This window comes from Canis aureus, unplaced genomic scaffold (assembly GCF_053574225.1).
Source record: "Canis aureus isolate CA01 unplaced genomic scaffold, VMU_Caureus_v.1.0 NW_027326412.1_RagTag, whole genome shotgun sequence".
Lineage (NCBI taxonomy): Eukaryota > Metazoa > Chordata > Mammalia > Carnivora > Canidae > Canis > Canis aureus.
The window spans coordinates 599,391-622,912 of NW_027554413.1; the positions used below are offsets into that span (position 1 = coordinate 599,391).

General features: G+C 39.1%; 1 protein-coding gene and 1 pseudogene across 1 annotated transcript in view; one reads left to right on the top strand and one right to left on the bottom strand.

The window, feature by feature from the left end:
• Nucleotides 1–7,112, bottom strand: part of LOC144309470 (WW domain-containing adapter protein with coiled-coil-like) — a 28,630-nt gene extending 21,518 nt beyond the window's left edge. Inside the window, exons 1-3 of the mRNA XM_077890554.1 lie at nt 7,000–7,112; nt 6,325–6,437; nt 1,714–2,022 (exon numbers count right to left, since the gene is read on the bottom strand). Coding sequence (XP_077746680.1) covers nt 1,714–2,022; nt 6,325–6,437; nt 7,000–7,109 — 532 coding nt within the window. The 5' untranslated portion in view covers nt 7,110–7,112. The remainder of the gene's footprint in view (nt 1–1,713; nt 2,023–6,324; nt 6,438–6,999) is intronic.
• Nucleotides 7,113–18,035: 10,923 nt separating this feature from the next.
• On the top strand, nt 18,036–23,130 carry LOC144309469 (DNA (cytosine-5)-methyltransferase 3A pseudogene; annotated as a pseudogene).
• The last annotated feature ends 392 nt before the right edge of the window (nt 23,131–23,522 follow it).

Genomic DNA, 23,522 nt, shown 5'->3' on the forward strand with positions numbered 1-23,522 from the left:
TCTATTTATTTGAGATTTTAAAAAGGTATGAGAGAAAAAAAAAAAGGTGTGAGAGACAGAGGGAGAGCACAAGTAGGGAGGAGGGGCAGAGGGACAGGGACATGCAGGCTCCCTGCTGAGCAGGGAGAGGGTTGCAGGGCTCAATCCCAAAACCCTGGGATCATGACCTGAACCAAAGGCATTTAACTGAGTCACTCAGGCACCCCAAGATAAAGACTTTTAAAAGGCCACAGGATTTAATGATTTTTAAAAGAATTTCTGTGACTAAATAATCAAAATTATAAAAATTGAAAAACCGTTAACATCCTTTAGAAAGTACTACCACATTAACAATTACTGCATTAATTCAGATTTCCCTCAAGAATTCTCTTTACAAATTTAATTCTGCATCAGGGTAAATATGACTTCAACATATGGATTTTGGTACAAATTATCTTAGGGGAATCTGACAACATTTGGGACGATCTGTTTATGATGCATTAAGCACCAGATGACAAAAGTACGTGGCTTATTTATTTATTTATTTAAAGATTTTATTTATTCATCAGAGACAGAGAGAGAGAGAGAGAGAGAGAGAGAGGCAGAGACACAGGCAGAGGGAGAAACAGGCTCCATGCTGGGAGTCTGACGTGGGACTCGATCCCGGGTCTCCAGGATCACACCCTGGGTCGAAGGCGGCGCTAAACCGCTGAGCCACCCGGGCGGCCCAAAGTACGTGGTTTAAATATGGAATGAGTACTTACAGAAGAAATTCAAATAACATGCATAAAAGAAAACAAGCAGCAAAGAAATCTATGAGAACCCTTTGTAAGCAAATTAAATCAATGTGAAATAATGAATCAAACCATAGATTAAAAGCTTAAAGACTCATTAGCTCCCTGTAACATCTCTTAAACCCACAGGACATTTAAAAGTTTCTCAGAATTTACTCATGCTAATCTGCTAATTAGGCTGCTAATGGGTCTGCCTATAATTTATTTGCCTATTGTCTTTTAATTTCCTTCATTTCTTAAAACACATTATAATGTGTTAAGTTTAGAATTGTGAGTGGTCTGTGCAAATAAACTTATTATCTCATCACTCTGCTTCTGTTGTATGTTATCTCCTGAGTAGTTGTAGCCACAATTTTTCTCCTTTAACATGCTACGGTTATCAGCACTGAGCTGGATAAACACAATTGGAGTTCTGAAGTTAACTTCTACCCTTCAGATTTAAGTTCTAATTCAGACTTTAAGACTCTTTGTCCTCTGGCCCAGGACACAGTTTTCTTATTCACAAACTGAAACCAATAGTTGCATGTTGTGCAGAAATAACAGGTTTTAAAAGGTCTCTATTCATATCAAATTTTAATTAACAGAAAATTGAGACAATATCTCAACTAAACCATCATGACAATTATCACAAAAAACAAAAATTACTTTTACACAAATATGATGGGACAGTCCTTTGACTTTAAACCATTACTAACTTATAAATTAATAAGCACTTGACTTCGAAGTGTCAAAGGCAAAACAGCTAAGGCTTAGTAATTAAAATTAAAAGAAAAAGCTAAATATGGCTAACTCTAGACCTAAATCTACGCAGTAACATTTAAAAGACTTTTAAAAAGAATTTATAATTAAGAGTCTTATTCAAGCTAATGGAGATACTGTAATATAATAAAAAAAACTCAATCTACAGTTCAACGTGCAGCATCTAGTAATAATGGCATACCTTTTCTTTCTGTTTTCTGTGCAGGGACAGAAGATGTGGGTGTAGGCAGTTTTGATAAAGTAGATGCTCCATTAGCATCAAATGATTTCTTTGGCTGGTGATCAGACTGTAGCGTAAATGGACTAGAAGGAAGAGTGCTTGGGGTAGCAGTTGGATGAACCACTGGTTTGATGGGGTGCTGTACTGGCGTAGAACTACTGTGAGTCTCTGCTCTTGGCAGTCTGTAGTCTCTGTCATTGTGTCTGCTTGTTTGAGACAAAATATTCTGTGGGAGCAAACTACTGGCATCACTGGAATGCTTGTCTTCCACTTTAGTTCACAGTTCGAAAAAAGAGATGTTGGAATGACAGAAGGGGGAAGAAAAAAGATTACGTTAGAATCCTGTCTATAACATCAGCTAATTTAGCAACATACTTATATCTTGTTATAAAACTGCAAGCCCAGTTAGTATCTGCAGTTTTACCACCAGCAAATACTGAAAGAGGATATTTAGCCTCAACTCTAAGTAATCTATACTCAGATTTCAAATGAGCTATGAGCTTTTGGGGATTCTTTAGAACCACACCACAATTCAAACAAAACACTGGAAAAAAAAAAACAAACAAACAGTCCATATATGGAGTTTTAACGTTTCACTCAAATGAAAAATTTTAAAGTATTTTAAAAATATAAAAAGCAAATGGTCCATTCTTTGAAAATATGGGCCATGGGTTCTAATAATTGAATTATCCACAGTGGTTCAACTGCAAAGGAATATTAGCTTTATTAGCCTGATTTTTCTGAATACTGAAGTAGCTAATTAGTGGTCTCTAAAGTAGTTTGTGCTAGGGCTTTAAATGGGACGGCTGAATTTATGATGAACTGTGCAATCAGTAATTAAATCAGTTCATATTTTTGAAAATGCTAACAATACAAGTTAGTAATAAGCTCAAGTTATAGATAATGCTATCTGAAAACAGAGAAGGCCTACATCCAGCAGCATAGTCAGAAAAATCTACTTGCTATTACCAGTTATATTAAAAACATCCTCTTCCAATTTGGTCACAAAACATTTAAACCTCAGAAATACTTCTGCTTCCACAAAAAAATAAGGAAAATTCCAATCTTGATAAAATTTATCAAAAAATCTCTAACCAAAATTATAAGTCTAATCAATAACTGAAACTTAAAACAACTTTCAAGTAGAGAAATATCTTAAGATTCAAGCACATATGTAATAATAATATTACCAAAAGATGCCCTCCCCATTGAGTATTTTAGGTTTTTTTTTCCCAATTCATGGTTCCTCTGAATCTAGAAACCAAGACAGCACAAAGAAGGAAGTATGCTTAAACTACAAGTCAGTTTCCAAACCTTCAGCGTACAACTCCTACATGTTATACTAAACAGAATGTACTGGCTACTGCCAAAAAGCTTTAGTTATATCAAAACACAAAGTCTTTGACTTAATAAATGAAATTCAGTGTTGTAAGTTACACATATATTAACCTTAACAGAAAAAGGTGAACAGATTGAGCTAATCACAGCAAAATACAAACATCTGTTGCATGATATTAACTCATCAGTAAACTATCCATTTGCATGCACAAGGAACTTAAATTTTATTCTACAATTTCTTCCTGAAAAGAATACTGCTACAACAGAAACGTTTAGGAATAAAACAGAAATAATACCATACCCAATTCCCACCAATCCTGTCACTTGATTACCAATAACTTTTATTTCCTGGACACCAAGAAAAAAATCTCACTTCTGTAAGACTAGAGTCAAAGAGTATCAAGCAAATGTATTCAGATGAAAATTAAAGTTGATACTTCTTCAGACACTTGTAAGCTTTACAGTGGCAGCAGCATTATAGGAACTAAGGAAGCTGTAGCTACAACAGCTTTCTATGATTCACAACTCTAGACGAAACAGTTAACATGGTGACTTTACTTGCACACCGCCTCCACAACAAAGACATTTGGCAAATGTAAGGAGACATTCTTGGTTATCACAACTTGGAAGAGAGGAGGTGTGCTACTGGCATCTAGCATGTAGAGGCCAGGTACAGTACTCTATGTCCTAAGACACAGGACAGCAACCCACAACAAAGAATCACCTAACCCAAAATGTCATTGGTGCTACAGTTGAGAAACACCAAGTTAAGGTTTCTCTAAGTATAGAGCAATAATTCTGTAAGGCACAGATTAAAGACAATGAAAATAATCTAGTAGCAGTAAAACCAAATTAAAAATTTTATCCATAAAGTTTTCAAGGTCAAGTTCTAGATAACATTATTTGCTGTAGTGCATAAAATAAATTGATTTTCTACCTTTTTCTCCTTTCATATAAAATCTTTCAATCTGCCCACCCCCACCAACACGCATACCTTGTATTAGCAGTTCAAACTGCAAAGCTTTAGGTCTTACCCAACATGAACACCAATGTGCTGGACACATGGGAAAATTCTGCCAATACTTTTTGGACAGAAAAAGTTAAGCACTTAAATGACTCAATGACTTCATTACTACCACACTTAGGTATAACTCAGTTGACCAATTAAGGAAAAATAAAAAGAAATATAGCTAAGGTTTTTTTTTTTCTAATTATCACTTAAAACTGAAAAAGTGAGACACATGACTGTACTTCAACACACACAGAGACCTACTGACTCCTCATTTGCACTTTTAGGAATGTGACTAAGGAAGTAATGGGCAAAGATAGACATCACAGCACTGCTGACAGTAGGAAAAGGATAAAAACCACCCAAGTATCCACAGATGATTACCTATAAATGAGGGCACATCAAAAAAAAAAAAAAAAAAAAAAAGGAAAACCATGTAATTTTAACACACAGGGATTTCTAAACTGACACAGAAATATTTCCTCAAAATATTAATGAACAAAAAAAGGTTAAAAATAGTAACATATAATGCCATTATGTAAAACACACACATATGTAGTTTTAATACACATTTATATACACGCAGAAAAAAGTGTATGTCCCCAAATGTTCTTGGCTCATGAAATTAAAAAAATCCCCTTTTTATTTTTTAGTAACAAACATGCTTCACTTTTGAAATTACAAAGAAAAAAGAGAAGGAACTCCTTCATTTGTGAAAGAAAAAGATGCACACAATTTAAAAACACAATTCTGATTTTATTTCCTTAAAGATGGTTTATTAGAAAGACAAAAAAACACTACTTTCACTTTCATCAATACTTCCATCAGATCTTTATTTACTTCCATTTACTTCAAGAGAGGAGAAGAGACTTAAAATGATAGGGTATTTTGGAAAGAATAAAGCTGACGCACTAGGCTATTTTTTTTCCCTCTCTGGGAACTATCACCCACTAAGTGAGAGGCCTGGCCCAAAATCTTAAAAAAAAAAAAAAAAAAAGTGACTATTTTTTTTACAACCATTTGCCACTCCTCCACCATATCTTCTCAATATCCTTCTGCAGTTTGTTCAGACAGAACTACTACAAGCTGGGTGCGGTTTTTTTTTTTTTTTTTTTTAAACCTGGAGAGGAAAACCTTTACCTTATTTCTGATTGTTTGCAAGAAGTAACAGTTATTCAAGATATTAAGTAAAATGGAACCAGGACCCAAGTCTTCTGTCTCAAAAATAGTTTTAATTTCCTTACTTCAGTACACTAAATCATTGTTTTGTAAGAATTAAATACAATTTCACTAGTACAAAAAAATTAAATGTTCAAAGGAACATATCTTAAAAATTCAGTGAAGAATTATGTTACTTTACTATCTGCTTCATCTTAAAACTTTTCCCATCAAAAAAGCAGTACTGTCTTGCTAAGACCAAATACAACCTTCTATGTAAGTTACAGGAAGAAGATGTCCAAGAATTCCCTGAACACATCTTAAAAATTCTTCCAAATTTCAAAATCTAATAAAAAGCCTAAGAAGTCTATGGTGGCATTTAAATTCTATTCTGGGCAAAAGGAAGCCACTGGGAATAGAGGACCTTTACTAAAAGCTTCAAATTCAAATTTAATTTGAATTAAGAAATAAATGCATATTACTCATATTGTCCCACTTAGACAAAATGTGACCTCAAAAACCTTTAAGGTATGCTCACAGTATAGAGATGCTATTCACATCTATGATGATGTAATCAGTTCCCAGATAAAAGGTAAAAAAGTTTCTCACTGATAAACACAAAACACCAAGAGACACTTTAATGTTACCATCTGTGTGTGGCTACAATTCAATTGTTAGATTCAAACATTCAATGAGTTTTGGAAGAAGTTTCACTGTCCAGTTTAACAGGACACAATTCAGCAAAGGGGGGAAAAAAAACCCAAACAACTCCTGTTTTAAGAGTCAATCCACAATATGAGATTTTGTTTTCCACCAATTCAACTGCATCATAGCCAGTATGAGTAGTGAAGAATAACATACGTGTACTAATCCTCCATGAACTCTTTTCCTTTTCAGGAAACAAAATGGTGGAGGTTAGGAAGACAGATCTAACATAAAAGAAACTATACATTTACATTATTTTAGTTTACATATGTAAACAGCTATGCATATGGATATAAACATACAAACTATAGGAGTGAATTAAACATCATGTTGTTTCAAAGAAAAAAAAAATTAATACTTACTTCCACTGGCAAACCCACTAGTGGCTGTTGCTTGCATCACCTCCCTTCTGTAATCCCTATCTTTTGGGAAGCTGTTAACTGCCATCTTGTTTGCTTCTTTTTGTCTCTGTTCTCTAAAAATAAAACATAGATAAACTCATAAAAATTACATCAGGTACAATGAGTTTACATATGACACTTCTGACCAAATGCTCAACAGAATGTTATATGGAAAATAAAAGAACTGAACATAGCCATAATATCAACTGGTATGGGAGATGAAACATAGCTAACAGAACATTAATGTTTCTCAGTGATAGCATTATAGCAATTGTTTATAACACCATTAAACCCTACAACCAAAACTCCCCAATATTAATTCTACACATATGAAGGAAACATTAATATACTTTAAATTATGAAAATGTTCATTATAAATGATAATATAGGTTGATATAAAATCTTAAATATACTGATGGTTTACAAGGTCCTTGTGGACAGTGACTTATCCAAGTTTTTTCTTTCTTTCTTTTTTTTTTTTAAGCAAAGAGAAATTATAGAAAACATAATGGGCCAACTATTGCAATTGAAGGGGGGAATGAGGAGTTTCACTAAGAAACCTAAGCTGAGAAAGTTCTAAGATGTTAAGCTGTAGTCAAGAATAATAAGTATTTTTTAATGAGTAAGAGCAAATACCTTTCAAGCCACTCTTTTGGGAAACCATTGTGAAACTTCGGTTCGACAATTGTAGTAGTATTTTTTCCCAGAAGAGCTAATATGCTCAGACCAGTCATCTGCAGAATCATAAGGCTTAAAAATACATTTTTAAAAATTAGAAAATATTAATACTATTTAACCACTTATTATGAAACTTCAACAGTCAATGGTTTTCAAAGCACATATAAGGGAAAAGACCATAAAAAAAATGTACCCTGATATAAAATGTAATTGTGTGTGTGTGTGTGTGTGTGTGTAGATATCTATCTATCTATGTGTGTGTGTGTGTAGATATCTATCTATATCTCTTAGGAGACTTTAGTCTATGAAAACCTTCAAAAATAACAATGGAAAATCCGGTAAAATACGAAATTAAAACAGATTCATATACATTAGTTTATTAAGCACAGAATGAGAAATGCAAAATTAACATCTTGACTTTGGAAAAGCATTACCAAAGTTCCCCATTACATAATTTTAATTGCTGAAATCCTGTCACATGGGGGGGGGTGGAGATTAGAAAACCCATACTTAACTGATTTCATGACATGATGGTGTATCAATTTTAAACTCATGCACAATAATACTCATATATATTAGTAACCAAGAACAATTGGTCTGTATTCACTGTTACTTAGTGAAGAAAAAAAAAACCCACAGAATTTAAAAATAAAACTATAAACACAGAGCTAATTAAAAGCCATATATTTGCTTCACCTTCAAAATCCATGAGATTGGGCAAGCTAAACCTTGTCTCACATAATATATGAGGTCAGCAGCATCACTCATATCCCTGTAACAAAAACTAGCCTTTCAAAAACTCTCAGATACATTCTCTTTAGGTATTTTATAGGTATAGTAAAATTATAAAGAAATTAGAGAAATCTGAAAGGAGGGCCAATTTCCATGCTACTGATCTAAAAAGTGTAAAATTTAAAGAAGTGCACTGGCCCCAGGAATCTGGAAGAATCCCAAGTTACTTCTAGATGAATTTCTGGACTATTTCCTCAAAGGAGCTTTGAGATTAATGAAATGTTATACGTTGGTAGTCTACAATTCTGGTTCACCAGTGGACAGTGACACAATCTTAAAGCTTGAGGAAAAGAATGAACCTTCATGCCCTGCTGACTCAGCTTTAATTTTGCCAAGTAGGCAACAAGCCTAGAGATAGTCGTAAGAGTTATCCATACGCCATAAAACTAATTGGTGACAGAAAAAAGGATAAAAACTTAAGTTTCAGGATGCCCATTATTGCCACCAAATCAATACCAATTCTCAAAATGCTGCAATAATTTTAAGAGATGAAAAAATATTGCAGATTCTGTCACACTTATGCTCTTGGGATTATGCCTCAAAATAATGAAGCTATTGGCAATCAGCCCTGTGCCTCCAAACCTCTCATACAGAAAGTTAATTCTCAATCCTTCTAGTTTCCAAAGGTAGGCTACAACCAAGTTGCAGAAACCCAATCACAGAAGGCCAAGTTCTAAAAGCTTTTTCACCACTTACTACTCCCTGTACCTAAATTATTATACAAACTGAATACTTTTTTTAAAGATTTTATTTACTTATGAGAGAGAGAGAGAGAGAGAGAGGCAGAGACATAGGCAGAAGGAGAAGCAGGCTCCATGCAGGGAGCCAACGTGGAACTCGATCCCGGGTCTCCAGGATCAGGCCCTGGACTGAAAGTGGCGCTAAACCGCTGAGCCACCTGGGCTGCCCCAAACTGAATACTTCTATGCATGTATCTGGAAGATTTGGGTTGCTTGGAAGGTGGTTACATGAGATTGATTATGATAACTAGTCTGGTTGGAGAGGTAGATAAGATTTGAGACAGGTGGATGAGAGGACATCAGAGCAGGGCAGAGTGATCTACACCACTGCTCTTCAAAGCGATGGCTTTGTGAATTGTTACCTGTTCTGCAGGGGATAAGGAGCATGCATCAAAAAAAAAAAATTATATCAACATACTTTTTTCCTTGTCAAAGTCTCACTTTAAGAAAAAAGGGTATTTTTTTTTCCAGCTCAAGTAAATGGTATATTATTTAATGACAGTTAATTTACACCCAGGTTAACTCCAGGACAGTTAAAAGTTTACAGGCCAGAACCTTGAAGAATAGGAGTCTATGACACTGTGTGGATTCTGCCCACCAAATCTTAGCTCAGTATAACTTAATGTCTTACTTAACAAAATGTGTTTCAGCGTACAGCATTACAACAACATACTAATAACTCTAGTTTATCTTCTCCACCCCACTTCCATACTCAAAAAAAAAAAAAAAGGTTGTGGGGGGGAAACCTTTTAGTAATGGGAAATATTTAAATACTGTTGTGCAATAGGTGTTACAATGCTTTTCTTCATTGTGTATTTTCAACCTTATTGAAGTATGATTGACAAAACTGGAAGATATTTAGTGTATGCTGTGATGATTTGACACTGTGAAAGGATTCCACCCATCTGGTTCATTAACACATCATCACCTAACAGATTTTATGAAAACATTTAAGTCTTCATCTCAGCAAATTTCAATTACACAATATAGTGTTACCAGTTACCATCACCATATTAAACATTAGATCTTAAAGTTGTTAAATTTGATTAAAAAAAAAAAAGAGTATCTAAAACCAAGAACTAGGGATCCCCTGGGTGGCTCAGCGGTTTAACACCTGCCTTCGGTCCAGGGCGTGATCTTACTTCTCCCTCTGCCTGTGTCTTTGCCCCTCCCCCCCGTGTGTCTCATGAATAAATAAATAAAATTAAAAAATTAAAAAAAAAACCAACAAGCGAAGAACTAAACTTCAAAAAGGTCTGCAAACACTTCAAATTTGCTGGCTTAGGCTTGATATACTAAGGCAGGAGTTTTCCTTGTGTTGTCCAGGAACCCTTGAGGGACCCCAAAATCATTTCAAAAGATCAAAACTATTTTCATAATAACACTAATATGATGGTCTTTTTCTTCCTCATTCTACCACAAAAACAGTGGAGTTTTCCCAGATGCTGTAGAAAAGTATGTTATCATGGAAGATTGAATGCAGAGCACATCTGAAGTTTCCTCTTAAGAGAGGCATTAAAGAGATACTCAAGATCTATTTTTTTAATTTTATAATTATTTTTCATAAAAACATTACATAAGCTAACATTAAAGGGTTTACAATCAACTGATTTTAGAATTATTTTTCATAGTTATCAAGTTTTTTAAATAAAGATTTTGAGTTGGGGGACATGGCAGGCACTCTTAGGCAAGGGTGAGGAGCGGCGGGAGAAGCAGGCTCCCCACTGAATAGTATGACATTGAGCTCTATGCCAGGACCCTAGGATCCTGACCTGAGCCTACGGCAGATGTTTGATTGAGTCACCCAAGTGACTCATTTATCAAGCTTTAATTTTTAATATGGTAAATATTGGTAGAAGATAAACAACAGCTCTCAGTTTTCATGACTGTAGAGACAGAGGTCTTGAGACCAAAAGGGATGAAAAGGACTGCTCTGAAAGAATGTACTAAACAAATAAAGAGGCACCCATCTGCTCTCCTTCAATTCAAAATGTCTTTTAACCATGTTTTTCTCCTCTTAAAAAAGTGTATATCCCTTTCTGCACTCTCCCTTAAAATACAGAATCCTACTACTTCTTCCCCAAGTGAAAAGATGGAAAAAAAAATAGTTAATCCTAGAAATTAACTGATGAATTGTTAATAAGGAATGGTTCACTGAATAACATCTACAACATCAAGGAAAGGCATTTACTATAACAAAGAAATTCATGGGGCCTAAGAGTTTTCTGATAAATTTATATATTTTAAAAAATTAAGTAGAATATCTTCAGGCAAAGACTGGTTACAGAAAGTAGATCTTGAGAGCCTCAATTTGAAAAGCTCCAAAAAATGCAGAAGATATTTAAGGGATAACAAGTGGTGCTGGAATATAAATGCAAAGTCATCTGTGATTGAATTTAAAGAACTTCCCAGCAAATCAAAATTGGTAGATATGTAGAAGGGAAGATATCAATTAACTCTTTAAATGTGAATAATTTTTTTTCTAAATGAAGCAATTCGGAGGCGTCTTAAAAATCACAAATATGCATAACTAATCTATAACAAGCTACATGTGATCTGTAAGTCTTATTATGATTTATATTAGGAAGGAAGAGACATTCAAAAAAGTTTTTCCTAAATAGTTTATCATAGGCTAGGTTCTATGTTAAATCACAATAAATGTTCATCACGGGACTTAGGGAACTACATGTGAGTATCTTAATCTAATACTGAAAAAATAAGGTTAACTTCTACTAGACCATCATCAACGTTTGATACATATAAATCATTCATACAACCAAATGTCTATGTAGATAACTAGATAATATTGTTACTGATTTTCAAAGTTGGATTTAAAGTCTGAAAACTTCAAAGAGAAAAAAGAACTATTTTTAAAAAAAAGTTATTCCATAACTTCTTAAACCTAGGTTAAAATAATGTCTTGACCTACGTTATTCATCTGTTATTTTATTCTTTCATTATGAAAATATTAGATAAAAACTAATTTTATGTTTTAAAATTTTTACTCAAAAACTTCCATTAAAAGTGATTTAAAGACAAAGTGAGTTTACAGTAACCTGCAGAAAGATTCAAAAGCTAACATCTCAGATAAGATTAAATTTGTAATTTATAAATAATTTAGGTGTTATGCTCACAGCACTGGGTGCATTATAATGAAAAAGACCATTACTCGGAGATTATATACCTATACTTGAAATTTATAGAAAGGGAAATCCTGATTCTGAAAACACGTAACACTTAATCCATTCAGGTAACAGTCTTCAGCTTCCACCCATAAAATGAAATCCCCTGACACCGTTTATGATTTGGGTCCATCAAGCTTACATGCCCATTATTTATTCTTTCTGATTTCACTACATTTAGCCCATGTCTTAGAAATCAAAACAAGCAGAATTAGTTTTCTCTGAATTATGATTTTTTAAAAAGCCAAAACAATGTCCAAGTGGCCTGCCACTGTAACTATCAGCAAAGAACTACCAAATTGAAATTGTAATGATAAATGGCACTTTAGAGTTTGTTACTTTGCAAATTAACAAGGCCACTTTCCACGAAATTAGATTCATTCTAAAATCCTGAATATATACTTTATTGGAAATAACTCATTACAAGTAGTTTGATGACAACAACTATTAAGGTTTACTAAGCTGCTGTCTCAGCCTCAACACCACCCCCTTCTCTACTGTGATGCTACTAGGACTGGGATACTGCAAATAATGCTGTTTAGTCAGCTAGCTTCCTGTTAGATTCTGCCCATAGGAGGCACTGGAATTCACACTGAGAGGCAGGACAAGGAGACACCTAGCAGCCACAGCTCCAGTTTCCAGTTCTCTGTTATCTGACCCAAGCCAGAACCAGCTTCATCACACCGCTTGCAGGTACTATATCACCAGTTCTGCAGGGCCCCTCCTTTAAGCCATTAGGTTCTAATAACTACATCCTCTTCCTACCATACTTCAGCTCTCAGGGTAAATATATATATACTGTATGTGTGTTACCTCAGTGTTCCTTTTTGGTTTCTCCACTCCTCAATAACAGGCAGTATGTGCTTAACCAATCCTGCATGTAAAATTTTCTGTGTTGTCAAATTTTCTGTGCTAAAATAACTAACATGTTTTGTTTTCCTACCTAGACTCTGTTACAGTATTTAAAATTATTCTAAATTTATCTTCATGAAAATGCTATCTATCATTTATGTTTTGAATTTCTTTGGAAATGTACTACCCACAATGTTTCAAGAAGGGGTAAGAAATAATCAGTCTCAAAGACCTTTCAAATCTGATTAAGGTAGGATGATCACCCAAATATCCAAGGCAAAATCTGTTGGATTCAACCTACACTTTTATAGCCTTCTAGTTGTTCTTTCCTTTCTGTATTTTCCACGCTACCATCTGATAGAATTTTTTAAATTCCAAGTACGAGGTTACTTCACCATTTATATTATTCAATACCTCTAATTAATTAATGTTATTAATTCTTTCAAAGAACCAACTCCTGGTTTTGTTTGATCTGTTCCACAGTTCTTCTGGTCTCGATTTCATTGAGTTCTGCTCGAATCTTTATTAACTCTCTTCTGCTGGGTGTAGGATCTATTTGCTGTTTTTTTTTTTTTTTTTCTCTAGGTCCTTTAGGTGTAAGGTTAGCTTTTGTATTTGAGTTCTTTCCAGCTTTTGGATGGCTGCTAGTATTGTGATGTATTTCCCCCTCAGGACTGCTTTTGGTGTATCCCAAAGGTTTTAAATGGTAGTATATTCATTCTCATTAGTTTCCATGAATCTTTTTAATTTCTCCTTAATTTCCTGGTTGACCCTTTCATCTTTTAGCAGGATGGTCCTTAACCTCCACGTGTTTGAAGTCTTTCCAAACTTCTTGTTGTGATTTAGTTCTAATTTCAAGGCATCATGGTCTGAGAATATGCAGGGGACGATCCCAATCTTTGGGTATCGGCTCAGATCCAATTTGTGACCCAGTATGTGGTCTATTCTGGAGAAAGTTCCATGTGCACTTGAGAAGAATGTATTTTCAGTTGAGTTTGGATGTAAAGTTCTGTAGATATCTGTGAAATCCATCTGGTCCAGTGTATCATTTAAAGCTCTCGTTTCTTTGGAGATGTTGTGTTTAGGAAACTATCAAGTGTAGAAAGCGCTAGATTGAAGTCACAAAGTATAAGTGTATTATTATCTAAGTACGTCTTCACTTTGGTTATTAATTGATTGATATATTTGGCAGCCTCCACATTCGCGGCATATATATTGAGGATTGTTAAGTCCTCTTGTTGGATAGATCCTTTAATTATGATATAGTGTCCCTCTTCATCTCTCACTGCGGTCTTCGGGGTACGTTTTAGTTTATCGGATATAAGGATGGCTACCCCTGCTTTCTTTTGAGGACCATTCGAATGGTAAATGGTTCTCCAACCTTTTATTTTCAGGCTGTAGGTGTCCTTCTGTCTAAAATGAGTCTCTTGTAGACAGCAAATAGACGGGTCCTGCTTTTTTATCCAGTCTGAAACCCTGCGCCTTTTGATGGGGTCATTAAGCCCGTTCACGTTCAGAGTTACTATTGAAAGATATGAGTTTAGTGTCATCATGATACTTATTCAGTCCCTGTTTTTGTGGATTGTTCCAGTGGACTTCTTCTTAAAGGGGAATTTTGAGAGTCCCCCTTAAAATTTCTTGCAGAGCTGGTTTGGAGGTCACATATTCTTTCAGTTCCTGCCTGTCTTGTAAGCTCTTTCTTTCTCCTTCCATTCTGATTGAGATCCTTGCTGGATAAAGTATTCTCGGTTGCATGTGTTTCTCATTTAGGACCCTGACTATATCCTGCCAGCCCTTTCTGGCTTGCCAGGTCTCTGTGGAGAGGTCTGCAGTTACTCTAATACTCCTCCCCATAAAAGTCAGGGATTTCTTGTCTCTTGCTGCTTTAAGGATCTTCTCTTTATCTTTGGAATTTGCAAGCTTCACCATTAAATGTCGAGGTGTTGAACAGTTTTTATTCATTTCAGGGGGTGGAATCTCTCTATTTCCTGGATATGAATGCCTGTTTCCCTTCCCTGATTAGCAAAGTTTTCAGATATGATTTGTTCAAATACATATTCTGGGCCTCTGTCACATTTGGCGCCCTCTGGAACCCCAATGAAACGTAGGTTTTTCTTCCTCAGGCTGTCATTTATTTCCCTTAATCTATCCTCATGGTCCTTTACTTGTTTGTCTCTTTTTTCCTCATTTCCCTCTTTGCCATCAACTTGTCTTCTATGTCACTCACTCGTTCTTCTACCTTGTTAACCCTCATCATTAGAACTTCTAGTTTGGATTGTGTCTCATTCAATTGATTTTTAATTTCTGCCTGATTAGCTCTAAATTCTGCAGTCATGAAGTCTCTTGAGTCCTTTTTGCTTTTTTCTAGAGCCACCAGTAGCTTTATAATAATGCTTCTGAATTGGCTTTCTGACATTGAATTGTAATCCAGATTTTGTAACTCTATGGGAGAGAGGATGTTTCTGATTCGTTCTTTTGAGGTGAGGTTTTCCTTCTAGTCATTTTGCTCAGTGCAGAGTGCCCAAAAACATGTTGTATTGGGAAAAGGAGAAAAAGAGAGGAGAGAAAGACGGAAAGAAAAGAAAAAAGAAGAAAGAAAAAAGGAAGAAAAAAGGAAGAAAAAGAGAAGAAAAAGAAAAAAAAGAAAGAAAAAAGGGGTGGGGGAAGCAAACAGAAATAAAAAATAACAACAACAACAACAACAACAACAAAACAAGGGGGAATATCGTCTGATTCTGTATCCTGCAAGTCCCTTGTCTTACCCTGGAACTTTCCAGTGCTGCTTGGTCAATAACTTGTTTTTCCCCTGTCCTTCTCGCTGGTCTTCTGGGGGAGAGTCTATTGTGCTGATTTTCAGTTGTTAGCACTTGGGGGAGCTGCTCAACCCCCTGCCTGGTGCAGGGCTCAGTGGGGGTTGTTTACCCCGTGAGGCCCCAGTGCGCAGGCGCCAGCGAGGGGCTCCCAGCGTGCACTGGGCTCGAGCGCGGTCCCCCGGACTGACGGCCAGCCGACCCTGCGGACAGACGGGCCACAAAGCATGTCGCCCTGCGCCTGCTGAACCGCGAGCGCCCGAGGATGTCAGCGCTGAGGAAGGTGCGAGCCGCGGGGGCCGAGCTGCCGGGGCGACCGGTCGCGGGCTGCGCGGCGGCCTCGTCCCTCGCGGCGCCTGGGTGCCTCGCCGGCGGTGCTTCCCGGACCCTGCACTCCCGGGACGTGGGTGCCGCGCGGGCTGTGCCGGAGACGGGCGGGCTGGAGGAGCTGCGGGGCCTGAGGAGGGGGCGGCGTCCGGCTCCCGCGGGGCAGCGGCGAGGGCCCAGGGGCCCAGGCGGAAGCGGCTCGTGTTTAGGGCAGCGCCAGCGGCGGACAGACGGTCCCTGGACAGCTCGAGAGCCTCCGGCCACGTCGCCCGAGGCAGCAAGTGCCGGGTCTGTCCTCCGGATGCTGAAAAAAAAGATGTGAGTCTTACCTGAGTCTGTAGGAAATTGATACCTGTGGTGCCTTAGCTCTATCTGCACCAAAACCAAACTCAGGTGAATTTGCTATGGTTGTCTGTCACGAGAGAAGGATGTTACTGATGTATAGTATTTGAAAATCAGCCACTTGCAATGTGCTTTTGCTTCACAGGCTAGAAGAAATCTTAGTCCATTTTTTTCCATCAAATTGGCTGAAATTTGCCTGCCTCAAGCAGTAGCAACTCTCAAGAAATGAAAAAGTTGAGATGTGGCATTTTTCCTAACAATACATGTAAAGACTAGAGTGCTTGATTTAGTTTTTATGGAATTGCCACGGTACCTTTGTGTATCGTTGTGTTCATCAGCACCCCTTAACCATTAAACAGACATGCCCAAAACAATGCATGCATGTGTGTCTCTATTTAGTTGTAATGTGGCCACTGTTTCCTTCCTATAAAATGGAAATTATAATGTTATAATGTTAACAAGGTGGTTTGTGAGTTTCAAATACAATAGTGAAGATCTTCTTTCTTTGATAGTTACATAGGTTAGGCAAATACAAGCAGGCATTTAGTATTAAATTATAGCACGTGAAAGACCAAAAAGTAGTGATAGGTGGTTGTTATTTCTACTAAGAAAAGGACACTAATTTTTTTTCAAAGTCTTAGTTACACTAGCTCTTGAGTTTTAAGCTTGGTGGTTTTTCAAAGTAAATGTGACTAGTAAGTGGCGAGGAAGCATAGTCACTGATATCCTGGTTTTAGAAAAGCAATGAGTAAACAAATTGATGTTGCTAGCATTTAAGTGGCACAGTAGCATGTGTACTATTACAAGGATCTTCCTGTAATTGCTGTAAAATGTGCTTTTAATGTTTACTGTGCCCCTCTAGTCCATTCTATGTTTCTTACTAGCTGCCCCCCACTCCCAGCCTCTATCACACGCAAACTTCACGTGTGTCTTTTGACCCATTCTGTTCACTTTCAAGTATGTCAACAAGCAAGAGAGAGAAAGCGAGCCACATGTGCACGTATGCGAGAATGCGCACAAGTGCTAGAATGTGCAGAGGGAGATGGAGAGAGAAATTTTAGCAGACTCCCCACAGAGTGTGGAGCCCTGTGAAGGATCCGGGGTCCCGACCCTGAGATCAGGACCTGAGCCCAAACCAGGAGTCGGGGTGTAACCAACTGAGCCACCCAGGGGCCCAGGTAGAGACCTCTTCTTAATTGGCTTTGACTTTATTTGACCATGGTAGGAGCCAGTATATTGAAAGGGTTAAAGCAGCAGAATGATGATATCAGACTGGTTTTTTTTTTTCAGAAGTAAAATTTAGTTGCTACAGAGATGGGATGGGCCTGGAGATTTCCAGGTCAAGACAATGGCAATGAACCCATGGGTGAGGGAAGGAAAGTGATTTTTGTTTTGAGAAAGGGAGTTGGATGCTCAGCCTGCCCTCACCATCAGGGTGATGTTTCTCAACATATTGAAACTCCTCCCCCGTGTTGGTTAAACCTCAGCTCCTAGACACCACATCCACTAATCCAACCACCAGATTGTTGATGCCAGGCCATCGGGGGTTGAGAGAGGGCTCCAGAGACCTGCACAAGCCCTGACCTACCATTTCTGACATAATTGAATATCTTCTCATAAGAAAGGTGATTTTAGTTTTATGTTCATTTGCTATTTGGCAGTTAACCAAGTAGAACTTCCTACTGTGTAGTTGGATACGTGGATCTTGAGGATAATTAGTAAGTTCTAGGTTGTAGGTAATAGACTTGGGAGTCGGGTTGCCAGATAAAATACAAGGCATCCAGTTTAATTTGAACTTAAGAGAAACAGTAATTTATTTATTTATTTTTTTAGTGGACGTATGAACTGTGCTGTCTTTTTATATTTCCTTTTGTGAAATCTCGCAACTCTGATTGGGGTGTCATCAACATTTAGATAGTAACTCTTTGTAACCACTTTATTGAGACATATATCAGACAGTTTACCCATCTCAAGTATATGTGCAAGGATGTGAAGTGTACGCACAAAGTGATGCAGCCACCTCCACGATTCTAGAATAATTTCATCTCCTCCCAACAAACCCCTGTCTCATGTAGCTGTCTACCGCTAATCCTTCATCCTCTGACCCTTCCTCACTCCAGCCCTATGCAACCACTAATCTACTTTCTGTTTCTATTTACCTGTTTTGGACAATTCATGTAAATGGAATCATATGGTGGGTAGATTTGTTTGCCATCGGCTCCTGTCACTTAGCTTAATCCACATGATAATATGTAGCAATACTTCATACCTTTCTATGGCCCAGTAGTATTTATGGATATACCAGCTTTGTTAACCTCTTTATCCAGCTTTGGACATTTGGGTCATTTCTACCTATTGCCTATGATGAATAATGCTGCTAAGAATCTTTACATAGAGGGGCTGCACGTGGCCTTATGGGCTGAGAAGAAAAGCCAAGGTGATCGCAGTAATGAATGCTGTGGAAGAAAACCAGGGGTCTGGCTAGTCTCAGAAGGTGGAGGAGGCCAGTCCTCCTGCAATGCAGCAGCCCACCAACCCTGCATCCCCCACTGTGGCCACCACACCTGAGCCCGTGGGGGCAGATGCTGGGGACAAGAACACCACCAAAGCAGCCAATGATGAGCTGGCCTACGAGGACGGCCGGGGCTTTGGCACTGGGGAGCTGGTGTGGGGGAAACGTCGGGGCTTCTCCTGGTGGCCAGGCCGCATTGTGTCTTGGTGGATGACAGGCCGGAGCTGAGGAGCTGAAGGCACCCGCTGGGTCATGTGGTTTGGAGATGGCAAGTTCTTGATGGTGTGTGTTGAGAAGTTGATGCCGCTGAGCTCCTTCTGCAGTGCTTTCCACCAGGCCACATACAACAAGCAGCCCATGTACCGCAAAGCCATCTATGAAGTCCTGCAGGTGGCCTGTAGCCATGCGGGGAAGTTGTTCCCAGCGTGCCACGACAGCGATGAGAGCGACACTGCCAAGTCCGTGGAGGTGCAGAACAAACAGATGATCGAGTGGTCTCTCGGAGGGTTCCAGCCTTCTGGCCCCAAGGGCCTGAAGCCACCCAAAGAAGAGAAGAACCCCTACAAAGAAGTTTACACAGACATGTGGGTCGAACCTGAGGCAGCTGCCTATGCACCACCCCCCCCAGCCAAAAAGCCCCGAAAGAGTACGACTGAGAAGCCTAAGATCATTGATGAACGCACAAGAGAGCAGCTGGTGTACAAAGTGCGGCAGAAGTGCCAGAACATCGAGGACATTTGCATCTCTTGTGGGAGCCTCAACGTTACCCTGGAACACCCTCTCTTTGTTGGAGAAATGTGCCAAAACTGTAAGAACTGCTTCCTGGAGTGTGCATACGTATCACCATGATGATGACAGCTACCAGTCCTACCACACCATTTGCTGTGGGGGGTGGGGGGCAAGGTGCTCATGTGTGGGAACAATAACTGCTGCAGGTGTTTTTGTGTGGAGGGTGTGGATCTCTTATTGGGGCTGGGGGCCACCTGGCAGCCATCAAGGAGGACCCCCGGAACTGCTACATGTGTGGGCACAAGGGCACTTACGGGCTACTGCGGCAGCGGGACGACTGGCCCTCATGGCTCCAGATGTTCTTCACCAACAGCCACGACCAGGAATTTGACCCTATGAAGGTTTACCTGCCTGTCCCAGCTGAGAAGAGGAAGCCCATCCGGGTGCTGTCTCTATTTGATGGAATTGCTACAGGGCTTCTGGTGCTGAAGGATTTGGGGATTCAGGTGGACTGCTACATCGCCTCCGAGGTGTGCAAGGACTCCATCACGGTGGGGAAGATCATGTATGTTGGGGACGTCTGCAGCGTCACGCAGAAGCATATCCAGGAGTGGGGCCCATTGGATCTGGTGATTGGGGGCAGTCCTTGCAATGGTCTCTCCATCATCAATCCTGCCCATAAAGGACTCTACGAGGGCACTGGCCGGCTCTTCTTTGAGTTCTACCACCTGCTGCATGATGCGCGGCCCAAGGAGGGCGATGACCGCCCCTTCTTCCGGCTCTTTGAGAATGTGGTGGCCATGGGCATTAGTGACAAGAGGGACATCTCGCGAATTCTCGAGTCCAACCCTATGATGATTAATGCCAAAGAAGTGTCAGCTGCACACAGGGCCCACTACTTCTGGGGGAACCTTCCTGGTATGAACAGGAGGCCATTGGCATCCACTGTGAATGATAAGCTGGAGCTGCAGGAGTGTCTGGAGCACGGCTGGATAGCCAAGTTCAGCAAAGTGAGGACCATTACTACTAGGTCGAACTCCATAAAGCAGGGCAAAGACCAGCATGTCCCCGTCTTCATGAATGAGAAAGAGGACATCTTACGGTGCACTAAAATGGAAAGGGTGTTTGGCTTCCCTGTCCACTATACTGATGTCTCCAACATGAGCCACTTGGCGACGCAGAGACTGCTGGGCCGGTCGTGGAGCGTGCCGGTCATCCGCCACCTCTTCGCTCTGCTGAAGGAATGTTTTGTTTGTGTGTAAGGGACATGAGGGCAGACTGAGGTAGTGACACAAAGTTAAACAAGAAAACACAAAACACAGCAAAACACTGACAACATGAAGATGGAGAGAAGTATCCGCACGCAGAAGAGAAAAAGGAAATTTAAAACAAAACCAGAGGCGGAAGTACCAGAGGGCTTTGCCTTGCACAAAGGGTTGCACATCATCTCCTGATTTTTCAATGTTAATCTTCAGTCCTTTTTAAAAACAAAACCAAGGTCCCTCCTGTCTCCCCCTCCCCTTTTTGTAGGTAAAACCTTTTGTTTTCTACTCTTTTCAGAGGGGTTTCTGTTTGGATTTTTGTTTCTTGCTGTGATTGAAACAAAGAGGGTTTATTGCAGCAAAAACCAGTAACAGGACATAGCAACAATACCTTGCAGAGGAAGGACAGGAGGGAAAAAAAAGGAAATTCTACAGAAATCTATATATTGGAGTTTTTTCTAACTATGTATGTTTTGTTGTCTTCTCTAGCCTGATCAGATAGGAGCACAAGCAGGGGGTGGAAAATAGTGACGCTCAGCAGCAGACTTTCCTTCCAGCCGCTGAGCTCTCTTGCCAGCACCATTCCTGGTCATGCAGAACAGAGCCCAATGAGCAGCAGGGAGACACATCACACAAGACCCTTTTATGCAGTATTTCAGGTGCTTACCACACAGGAAACCTTGAAGAAGATCCATTTCTATAAGCTGCTGTTACCTCTTCCAGTTTGTGTGTGTGTGTGTGTATATATATATAAATGACAGATATGAGATATATATAAAAGGTACTGTTAATTACTGTACAACCTGACTTCATAATGGTGCTTTAAAACAGCGAGGTGAGTAAAAACATCAGCTTCCACGTTGCCTTATGTGCAAAGGGTTTTAACGTTGGATGAAGGGAGGCAGCTTGAAGGTGAATCGTTGCCATTCATGGCGGGCTTTCCCTCTAGTGTTTAACAAGGTGAAGGAGGAGAATTCGGGACCACGTACTCCTGCTTCTCCCTGCCAAAAACGGGTATGAGGTGAGATGGGGTGGGTCGGACCGTGGAGGGTTGAGAGTGGGATTCATCCAGGCTCACGCAATAACCTTTCGATTTTTTTTTCCAAAAAAAAGGAGACTCCCTCGGCAAGATGGCAGTTAAAAGGGGTCTTCATTCCCAGTTTCTCACATTAGCCAATTCAAGGGCTCCTTGTGGTGGGATCAGAAATTATCCAGAGTGTGGGAAAGTGACCGTTAAAAACCCCACCTGGAGAAAAAAAAAAATACAAAATGAAAAAAAAAAAAAAGGAACCTTCACATACAGGTATTTATGTGGACATATTTTCATTTCTGGGGGCCATGTATGTAGGAGCGGAATTGCTGGGTTAAGTGCTAAGTCTGTGTTTAACACTTAGAAGAACCAGCAGTTTCCCAAGGTGGCTCCACTGTTTTGTATTCTCACCAGCAGTGTGTGAGGCTTCTGATTTCTGTATGCTTGTCAACCCTATTTTTTATTTTTTTTATTTATTTATTTTTTATTTTTTATTATTATTTTTTTTTAACCCTATTTTTTAAAAAAAGATTTTATTTATTTGAGAGAGAGAGCAAGAGAGCGAGCAGGGAGGTGGGCAGTGGTGAGGGAGAGGGGCAGAGAGGAAATCTCAAGCTGACTCCTTGTGAACACAGACCCTGATTTGGGGCTCAATCTCACACGACCCTGGTATCATGACTTGAGTCAAAATCAAGAGTCGGCTGTGTAACCAACTGAGCCGCTGAAGTGCCCCACCAACACTTGTTTTAGCTAACACTTGCTTTTGTTTGACTTTTTTGTTCTCACCTTTCTAGAAGAAGGTGGGACATGATACCTCCTTGTTGCTGTGGTTTACGTTTCCTTGATGACTGATGAAGTTCATTATCTTTTTGTGTGTTTATTGGCTATTTTTGTATCATCTTTGCAGAAACGTCTTTTTGGATTCTTTGGACAGTTTTCTCATTAGATACCTTTGAAATAGTAGACTTCTTTTTAGAACAGTCTTAGATTTACAGAAGTGTCTTTTCCATTTTTTGCCTATTTTTAAGGGAGTTGTGTTTTTCCCTTATCATTGAGTTTTAACAGTTGTCTTTTGTGGATACGTGTCGTTTATTAGATACGTGTTCTGCAAATATTTTTTTTCCAGTCTGTGGCTTGTTTCTTCATTCTCTGAACGGTTTCTTTCACAGAACAGAAGTTCTTAATTTTAATAATGTCCAACCTTGCAATTTCTCTTTCATACGTTGGGCTTTTGGAGTTGCATGGAAAAACTCCTTGCCATGCTCAAAGTCACCCAGGAATTGTGCAGATTTGTCTTTATATTTAGTTCTGTGATCTAATTTGAGTTCATTTTTGTGAACAGGGATAAGTTCTATGCCTAGATTCAAAGATTTTCTGCATGTGAATATCCAGTTGTCTAGCATCAGTATTTGAAAAGACTGGCCTTTCTTCACTGAATCGTCTTTGCTCCTCTGCCAAAGACCAGTTGATTGTATTCGTGTGGGTTTTATTCTGAGCTCTGTTATGTTCTACAGATCTGTTTTTCTGTTCTTTTTTTTTTTTGTAAATTTTTATTTATTTATGATAGTCACACACACGCAGAGAGAGAGAGGCAGAGACACAGGCAGAGGGAGAAGCAGGCTCCATGCACCGGGAGCCCGACGTGGGATTTGATCCCGGGTCTCCAGGATCGCGCCCTGGGCCAAAGGCAGGCGCTAAACTGCTGCACCACCCAGGGATCCCTGTTTTTCTGTTCTTTGACCAATACTGCTGTGTCTTTATTACTGAAGCTTTATAGGAAATCTTGAAATTGGTTGGTGTCAGTCCTTTGACTTTGTATTTCTCAATATTGTGTCAGCTGTTCTGTTTTTTTTTTTTTTTGCCTATTCATGTAAAATTGAGAATGAGTTTGTCATATATATGT